The sequence below is a fragment of the Triticum dicoccoides genome, chromosome 6B (genome assembly GCF_002162155.2).
Source record: "Triticum dicoccoides isolate Atlit2015 ecotype Zavitan chromosome 6B, WEW_v2.0, whole genome shotgun sequence".
In the NCBI taxonomy this organism is placed as follows: domain Eukaryota; kingdom Viridiplantae; phylum Streptophyta; class Magnoliopsida; order Poales; family Poaceae; genus Triticum; species Triticum dicoccoides.
Window position 1 is genome coordinate 92,314,166 of NC_041391.1, and position 9,943 is coordinate 92,324,108.

The 9,943-nt window shown below is 45.7% G+C and overlaps 1 protein-coding gene across 1 annotated transcript; it reads right to left on the minus strand.

Annotated features, from left to right (window-relative positions):
• Positions 1-1,961: 1,961 nt before the first annotated feature.
• On the minus strand, positions 1,962-6,164 carry LOC119324377 (F-box protein At5g03970-like). Its single transcript, XM_037598167.1, has 3 exons — positions 5,004-6,164; positions 4,063-4,140; positions 1,962-2,379 (listed from the first exon to the last, which is right to left on the minus strand). Exons 1-2 carry the CDS (start codon positions 6,124-6,126, stop codon positions 4,088-4,090), a joined length of 1,176 nt encoding a protein of 391 aa, XP_037454064.1. The 5' UTR covers positions 6,127-6,164; the 3' UTR covers positions 1,962-2,379; positions 4,063-4,087.
• Positions 6,165-9,943: the final 3,779 nt, after the last annotated feature.

Below are 9,943 nucleotides of genomic sequence, written 5' to 3' on the forward strand. Positions count from 1 at the left end.
AGCAAAGCATGAAACTTGTTTGCAACCTGGATTGCTTGATCCTTTACCTGTGGCAGACATGGCTTGACAACATATCACAATGGACTTTGTGGAAGGGTTACCCAAGTCCAATGGCAAGGATGTGATTATGGTGGTAGTAGACAGATTTACCAAATACAGTCATTTCATTCCACTATCTCACCCCTACTCAGTTTTGTCTGTGGCTCAAGCTTTTGTGGACAACATCATTAGGTTGCATGCCCCCCCCCCAAGCTGATCATATCTGACACGGATAGGATTTTCACCAGCAAATTGTGGAAGGACATATTTGCTGCTTTAAAAGTGGAACTGAGGTACAGTACATTATACCACCCTCAAACCAATGGTCAAACAAAGAGGGTTAATCAGCGTCTAGAAACATATCTAAGATGCATGACTACTGATCAACCCCAGAAGTGGCTATCCTGGCTGTCATTAGCTGAATACAACTCTACATATCACACTGCTCTGAAAATATCTCCATTTCAAGCATTGTATGGTTTTCCCCCACCCTTGATTTCAGAACTAGCAATACCTGGCCCTGATGATGTGAAAGCACAAGATTTTCTGTCTTCCAAGCAATAGATGTTGGAGCACTTGAAGGATAATTTATGCAAAGCTCAAAACAAGATGAAGAGGTATGCAGACCTAAAAGGAGTGGAGAGAACTTTTTCGGTAGGAGATATGGTCTATTTGAAAAATGGCCCCATACTGATTGGCTGCTTTTGGCTTCAAAGATGCTCTTAAACCTCAGAACAAATATTATGGTCCATTCCTCGTCATTCAAAAGGTGGGAAACTCAACATACAAGCTCCAATTTCCTCAGGATGTACAGATTCATCCAGTCTTTCATGTCAGTCAACTTAAAAAGCACATCGGCAGCAAGGCAATTCCTAGCCCAATGCTTCCAATGGTTAACAGTGACCGCACACTAAAGATGGGACCAGCAGCAGTTCTCCAAGTCAGACAGATACCACGCAGCAACTTACCAGTGGTACAGTGGTTGATTCAGTGGCAAAACATGACAGATGAAGAAGCTACGTAGAAAGATGCAGACTTTATCAAGTATTCATTCCCAGAGTTCTTCAAAACAACCATGCAAGCATGGCGAACGGCATCAACTACGATGTGAGGACTCGTCGTAACTCAAGAAGGGGGCAATGTCAGGCATCGACATGTTTCAGTTAACTGTAGATGTTCAGAAAAAGCTTCGCCGCAATCAACAATCAAGATCACTCCTAGATCTTTTTCTATACCGTTAGCCACCGTTACTGTTTACTTTCACCGTCTTGCCGGCTGAAAGGCTGTCCCTATAACTACAGCCGGGGTGTGGCTGTCATCGTCATTTGTCCCTATAACTACAGCCGGGGTGTGGCTGTCATCGTCATTCATTCCTTTCTCCAGAAGATTGCCTCAATGGCTTATCTCATACTCATATAGCTTATACTTATCAATACAAAAGGGGATCTCGGAGAGTAAAATACAATTTTCGTCCACAAATACTTGATCCTTCCCGTAGATCCTAGTTAGGTCTTGACAGTAATCTGCACTGCATTTGAACAAACCAGAAACCATCACGTGTAATATTTTTCAATTTCCTCTACATAGCTGCTGCTAATTGTTTGCGGTTTGCTTCCCAGTCTGAGAGAGCATACCATCAAACGAACCAATATTGCCTATAGCTGTCCTGATCACAGCAGATAGATTATTCATCTTTTTTGGGAAGTGAGGCCTTGTATCTTAAACACTCTCAAAAGAATCCAAATGTTAGATAGCTCATCCAAACTTTGTCCAAAATCAAAATATAGCGATGAAACCGGACCCTGGTTGAATCACCAGCTATTTATGCAGGCACTGGCAAAGAGCAATGCTATAAGGCAGGCACAATTCAACACACAGGAGCTACTCCCAGGCCTGACTGATGCAACGGAATCAGACACAAATTCAACCAGAACACACAAGATGGCACATGCTGGAACATAGGCAGAAACCAGGTGCCAAAATCTCCACGCCCGATGCAAGATGGAAGATAAATCAAAGCGCGAACACATGCGCACCCACTAAAATGCAATGAAAGATAATTTGACAGGTGAACCCACCAAAACGTGCTTGCTTGGAAAGCATAGAGCAGGTTAAAGAAACCACATGGTGAGTACTCATTAACCGAAGCAAGTCGTTGTGCCTTCAACCTTCAAGCCAGCTGACAAATGTCTACAGAAATTAGATAATAGATAGGTGGACCAATTCCTACAAGTGCACTTCACAGTTAATCAGTGCATGCTGCACACTAAAATGGAAGAATCAACACCAAACAACCCATTGCTGCATCTCAGACAGCAGAATGTAGCTCTAGATAGATACCTGCAAAGCAAGAAATATCATTAGTCAAACAATTCTTTGCTATTAATACGGGAAAATTCGTTGGGAATTATTCTCACAACTATTGAAACAGTGAACATTAGTTTCACCATCACTGTGGAAATTGTGAGTTCCAAAGGTGAACCATCTCAGCAATATTATTATATTAGACAACATTAGAAAGAGAGAACAATAATAGTTAATAGGTCATTTGTAACATAATGGCACACCTTCAACTTCTAACATTAGAAGTATTTGGGGTACTGGTCTGGAGTAGAGCCTAAGAGAACAATGGGTATATGACGGGCTCATGGAGTTGGAAAGCTCCTATCTCATATACATACTTTTTGGAAATGTATGAGCTCAACTAGTCACTAGCAAATAGAATTTCAACAAAATTATGTGGTACAAGCCAGAAGCAAGGGATCATTTATATCATCTTACTAATTGATACTTCTTTCTTTACCCTGCACAACATCAAGCATGTCACAGGCTAAGATAGGTACGGGTCCTAATACCGATGAATGTGACAGTGTTGAGGGTATAGCTCCAAGGAGGAAGGGTTGGCCCACCAGGGTGCAAGGATTAAATGTTACTAGTTGCCCTAACATCTACAGGGAAGGCTAAACTTGAAGCTATCAATAGAATCCTAACTTTCCTAACAAAACACATCTCTATCTTCCTATCTAAAACGTTCTTTTTGCTAACCATATAGATATCCTTAAGTAATCTGTGACAAAGAAATAATTTCACCGCCACTTATATTAATAATGCTAGTAAAAAGACATAAATATTATTAATGACTAAAGCAGTTTTTAAGATGAATTAGTCGTGTAATTTTGATATTGACTATTAAACGTCCAGGTGGCCAAATTTGAAAAAATTACACATCACACAAAGCATAACTACATATATTGGCCACTGGCCAATTACAATATATTCAAATCGGTAGACAGCAAGTGGCATGCTAATAAAATGTTTAACAAAACAACCTAACACTAGAATAATCGTCCATGAAACTAGAATAACTGCATGCAAAACGATAAACAGCAGTATAAGACTTAATGAAGACACACTCTTCAAAGTATTGTCGCAATCATTTGTTCACCAGGTATCACAATAATCCAAAATAACCAGCAATGTGAAATGGCTTGACAATAAATCCATATAAATAAAGGAACTATGAAATGATATGTTCATGTGTTTTTAGCTATCAATTACTCCCTCCGTAAAGAAATATAAGAGCGTTTAAACCACTACTTTAGTGATCTAAATGCTCTTATATTTCTTTACAGAGGGAGTACTTGTATAGACGAGACAACATGCAAATCACACTAGGACTTGATAGACCCATAACCACAGGAAAAAATAGTTGAAGCAATTCCGTGAGAGTAAACAAAAGCAGAAATATATCCCCAAGCACAGTAAGGGGCTAGTGCTTCATTTATTACTACCTAGCATTACAGCATTCCAATATTCAGGGGGCACAAATAGGGAATGGGGAAGGGTCCAAAGTCATAAGTCAATGGAGAGAAGCTAGAGAAAGAAGAGCCCACAGTACCAAAACGAACTTGGAGAGTAGTAAACAGGTATAACCGAAAGCAAAGGAGCCGGATAGAATGGAGGGCAAACAAAAGAGCACAACCAGTAGATAGGAGGCAGAATGTCAGTATAAGATAAGCTTACCTGCTTTAGTAAACCGACAATCATCTTACGCATTGAGCATAAGCTCAGCCCTGGCGTGTCCACCAGTAATACATGCTCCTACAGCATAAGAAATCGAACAATGTGTCATGTGGCGCCAAGTATTAGTGGCTTAGTTCCTCCCCTATTCTTATGATATGATATCAAGCTTTGCTATTTCCTACCTCATATGATGAGAGCCCTACTTTGTAACCAATAACAGTTATCAGTAGACCAAAAAGAGAGATTAGGCTCCAACCCAAAACAAACAACACAAAGACAATCGGAGGAAATACAAACAGAAACAAGGAGGCATCAACTACGTATACAGATAAATCCATAGCTGTACTTCGAGAAAAATAACTCAGTTTGATAAATTTAGCACAAAATGATAAAAATGAACTCTGGTTATTATTATTTTCCTGGTACAAATGGACTTGCCCCAGTGAGGACAATCCTAGAAGTGATAAATGAACAATTATTCGTAATTTTCAAACCAAGTGGTTATTAAGACTGTTAGCAATATCAGCAGATATAGCCTACAGAATGAAATAAATATAACTAGGCTTAAGCCTCCAGAGGGTTCGAGCCAGTTTTTTCATGTAGTCAACTTCCAAAAAATTGTGTATCTCCTCTTGAAGAAAAATGGCACTGCAGGTATGAACTAAAACTACCATTATACAATTCTTGCACCTATCAATGGGCAGACAATGATGAAATTTAGTTCGATTATTCTACAAAGAATTTGGCAATCTTGTATTCAGAACAGAGTACCACAGAACATCATCGCTATACAGAGATCATCAAGCAGCAAACGGAACAAATGATATGACACTATCTAAAATTGTTGGCTCAACAAGAAATGATATGAACATAATTTCAACAGCCAATTATCAAAAAATAACCTGGTTTTGTTGTACCCACAATGTAAGGCATGCTATTACCTGCACCGTAGACACTTTCGAATGGATGATAGCGAGAAAAGGTCATTGTTTTAAAAAGCTTCTTGAACTTCAGTGACTCAAGCTGGACCATTAAGACGCCGATAGCTGTCTGCAGAAACACCACATTATTCAGTTCAGCATACCCTAGTATCACTAGGGGGGCTTTCTCTTCTGGTTCCAGGGAAAGTAGCTTGTCCAGATCAATACTCCTTGCAAGCTCCCATGAAGCGAAACCATGACGGTTGGTCTTCCTCTTCCATAACCGGGCGGTGCAATCCGAGTCTGACACGAAGAGGAAACCAAGCCCACCACCCTCGGCCCGCATAACCTGCAAGCTGTTACCTTTGAGGATGTCCATTGGCACCTGTATCACAGCTAGGGTCTGCTTCTTCAGATCAAACTCAAGAATTCCAATCAAATTCCCCACAAGCTTCCAGTAAAGGGAATCTCCATCCAGAACAGCATCATCGGTATAAACCAATGTGGGAATACTGTTCCCATTAGCCTGGTATGGAATGGGTGTTGAGACGAGATCCCCCCATAAGCCGGTCTTTGACGAGTAAATACAGGCGAGCGCTCGTCTATGATGTTCGGCATCGGTGCCTGCCACTGCCAAGACCACCTGGAAGTGCTGGGCGTCTCCCGCATCGCGAAGCACCGCCGCGTTGACCACGGCTGTATCGAACGGCGCGGGAAAGGGGATGCGGTGCTGGTCGCTGGTGACGGGATCCCAGACCAGGACCTGGTGACGCTTGAGAAGGGAGATGAGCACGAGACCATGGCGGCATCCATGGGAAAAGGAGCGCATTTCATCCTCGTGGCGCTGCAAGGAGAAGCGCTCGGGAGGGACACGATTGGGGGCCTCCAGGGTAGACCGGAACTTCTGACCTAGAAATCTGTCAAAGAAACCGAGGAGAGGAGGGTTGCGGCGGTGGCGGAGGCGGAAGCGGCGGAAGAAGCCGGGGTCGGAGACGAGGCCGCGCCATCGCTTGCAGACGAGGGATGCGCGCGGGAGTGATGAGGGCTGCGGGGGGAGGCGGAGCAGGATCTCGGAGAGGAGGTCGTCGTCGTCCAGCGGCGCGGCCGGCGGCGAGCGGGCGTGGCGGCGGCGGCGGCTGCTCATCTCGCCCTAGAGCTCGCTTGTGGGGAGTGGCGGTGGGCTCGAACCAGTAGGCAAGATGCGAAGTTGGAGACGCTGGCAGTGCGAGCCCCCGTGAGTCCATTTTGTTCTGATGCTTCGACAGCCCATGGCCCATGGGTAGACAAACATCGAAGGGAAACGTTTAAATCCGGCGGACCGGCCGAAGCTTCGGCCGGTCGACTCGCTCAGTCACGCGCGTACGCTCATGTACGAGAGCCACGCGTCCACTCACAACCGCCCACTTCCCTTATCCTCTCTCACGGGTGCTGCTGGCCACACAATCAATCCACATCCATCTTTTTCTTCCATCTCCTGTGACGCCGCTGCTCCCACCGCTCCACCTCTTATTACTCGGCTGTCATTTGGTGTGCCACCGCCGCGAGCGTTGCCGTGGAGCCGAAGCGGCCACCAGCAGATCAGCAGTCGTGCCTGCTACTTCGGAGGTCCTCACTTTTTTACTGCAATCGGTTTGTGGGAAGCTGCAACCGGCCGTCTAGGAGCTGCGACCGGCGACGGCCACCTGCGGGATGCGGCGGCGCTGGAAACGGTGACATCAGGGATGCTGGAACCCGTGGTGTTTTTTTGCTGCTACCAGCTGTAATTTTTGCTGGAACTGGTGTGTTCTTTTTCCTTGGATCGGTGTCGGCGGTGATTTTCTGCTGGAACCAAGTTCTATTTTTGCTGGAACCAGTGATATGTTTTCTGCTATGGGAGGAATTTTTTGTTGGAACTGGTGTTTCCTTTGCTCGAATTGGTGCCAGCGGTGAATTTTGTTGGAACCAAGATGTTTGTTTTGCTGGAAACATAGATGTGTTTTGCTGCCACCGACGGTAATTTTTGCTACATGGTACTACCATCGTCTCTGAATCTTGCTGGAACCAAGATGTTGTTTTGCTGGAAACAGAGATGTGTTTTGCTGCTACTGACGGTAATTTTTGCTACTTGGTAATACCATCGTCTCTGAATTTTGCAAGATCCAGTACTCTTTTTTTTGGTACCATTGCTTTGCTTTTTGCTGCAACCAAATGATTTTTTTGCTACCACTGTCTTTGAGTTTTGCTGGAACCAAATGATTTTTTTGCTACCATTGTCTTAGTTTTTGCTGGAACTAGCACCTATTTGTTCTACTATCATCTTTGGATTTTTTGCTGGAAGCGTCGTCGATTTTGCTACAACCGGCAAATGTTTTTGCTACGTCCATTCATGACGAAGATTAGCTACATCCTTTTTTTCATGGTGTTTCTGCAGGCTCGGCGAAGATTAGCCGCGGGCGGGGGTGGCCGGCAAGCACGGGCGGCGCGGGGGTGGCCGGCAAGCATGGGCGCGAGCGCGGGGGTGGCCGGCAAACATGGGCACGAGCATGGACGGCGCGAGTGTGGCCGGCGAGCATGGGCGCGAGCACGGACGACGCGAGGGTGGGCGAGCACAGGCGCGGATGCGGACGGCGCGAGGGTGGGCGAGCACAGGCGCGGATGCGGACGGCGCGAGGATGGCCAGGGAGCACGGGTTCGAGCGCGGGCGGCGCAGGGTGGCCGGCAAGCATGGATTGCGCGAGACAGGCGGCGAGCATGGAGATCTCCCTTTTTTCTTTTTTCTTCACGCGTGTGTGGAAGGGAGAAGACGACTCAATCGCGCTATCCAGACCGTTTATTTGTACAGGATCCAACGCCTGGCAGCGGACCGGCCGAAACTTCGGCCGGTGCGCCGGCGCCTAGCGTCGCCCAACATCGAAGCCCACGATTTGGTTTTGTTTTTTTATTTGCGAAGGCAGAAGTTCAAAACAGAAAATGCAAAAAAAAAGGTACTCCCTCTATGAAGAATTTTTTTTTGTGGTAACTCTGTGAAGAATATAAGAGTGTTTAGATCAGTAGTACTTTCAACTTCCAACAGTACTACACATATCATTTTCTTAATCTGCAAACAAATTTGTGGGGGGTTGCATACATCTTTATATGCGTCCTTTTAAAAACAAACACCACCACTGTTTTAGAATACCGCCACTGTTGTAGGAGTAATGTACACGCGCGAGCCAATTCATTGTTTTGACCCTTTTAAAAAAACTTTAGCATGATCTGACCCTGGTCCGAGAAAAAATCATCATCTGATCCTTTTCCCACCGCCATCGTCCTTGACAGTAGGGTAACACAGTCTACCGTCAAGGGTTGTGGCGGTAGGACTTGACTATGCCGTCACGTTCGTTTGATGTTGAACATACCCTACCGTCATAGGCTTTGGCGGTAGGGTTTAGAAGGTATGACTTACGTATGTCGTCTAGTACTATTGAACCTCTCTACTGGAAAGTTGACTAGTGCGTGCAAGTTTGCTTTGGTTGGTATTGGGTTCAAGCCTTCCTAAGGTCGTTCTTTTGTTTATTTTTATTTTTCCCAACAAAAAATAAACAATTTGTTCAATTAATGTTGGGATATGGATTATTGGTAAAAAATATTCTTTTACTTATCTGTAACTATTTTATCAAAGAAACAAACAATATGCATATATGGGTTCTCCAACGGGTGGAACCCGAACCCCGGGAGGGGGGCGGCCAGGCGGTGCTGGACGCCGGCGACGGGTCCCACACGACGACATGGATCAAGATCGAAAGGAAGAAGAGCGTGAGGCCGTGGCGCCATCCGAGGGTCTTGTAGCAGTCGTCGAGCTTGAGGGAGAAATGGCCGCCGGGAAGGCTGTTGGGGGTGTCCAAGGCTGTCTGGAAGGCGATGCCCTGGTTCGCGTTGACGAAGTCGAGGAGCGGAGGGCTGTGGTGTGGTGGATGCGGAAGCGGCGGCGGAAGGCAGGGTCGGAGAGGAGGCTACACCATCGCCTGCAGACTAGGGAGGCGCACGGGAGGGAGCAGGCCGGCAGGGTCGTCATCTCGCTCACACGTCGAGTGGGTTGTTGATACGTCTCCAACGTATCTATATTTTTTGATTCTTCCATGATGTTATATTTTCATTCTTAGATGTTTTACAATCATTTTATAGCAGCTTTATATCATTTTTTGGGACTAACTGCTAGTTCTTGAGCTTGCATTGATTTTTTTCTTGAAAAGAAAAGGGTGATGTAGCAAAGTACAGATAAGTATTTTCCTCAGTTTGAGAACTAAGGTATCAATCTAGTAGGAGATAAAGCACAAGTCGCCGAATACCTGCACGAACAATCAACAACTTGCATCCAATGCGATAAAGGGGTTGTCAATCCCTTCATGGTTATTGAGATCTGATAGAGATAGATAAACGGTAAAGTAAATATTTTTGATATTTTTAAAGAGTGGCGCTTGTTGTAGACCCGGTCTCGAGCCCTTCGCGAAGTGTGGGGCAATTCCTAGGAATTTGAGAGGAAAAACATCTCGTAGCATGGCTTCTGAGGGCAACAAGAAGAAGAATGGTTCGAGCAACAAGTGTTTCATGTTCTCCAAAGCCACAATTCATCGACCTGGGACGGCTAGCAGCGGGCAGCGGCGTGAGCGAGGCTTCGCTAACGAAGGATGAAACCTACATTTTGAGACGGTGAGAAGAGTTGGCACTAGTAGAAAAAGAGGCTTCCGTCCAGCCCCATTAGTCGCGAAACTGTAGGAACCGCGACTAATGAAGTCTTTAGTCGCGGTTCGACAGATGAACCGCGACCAAATGCCTGGGCCCAGGGCGCTCGCGGGCTTTAGTCGCGGTTGGCCAGGCCAACCGCGACTAAAGGTGCCCAAAGGCCTTTAGTCGCGGTTGGCCAGGCCAACCGCGACTAAAGCTCCTCCCTTTTAGTCGCGGTTTGTGGCACGAACCGGAACTAATGGGGTTGAGACCTTTAG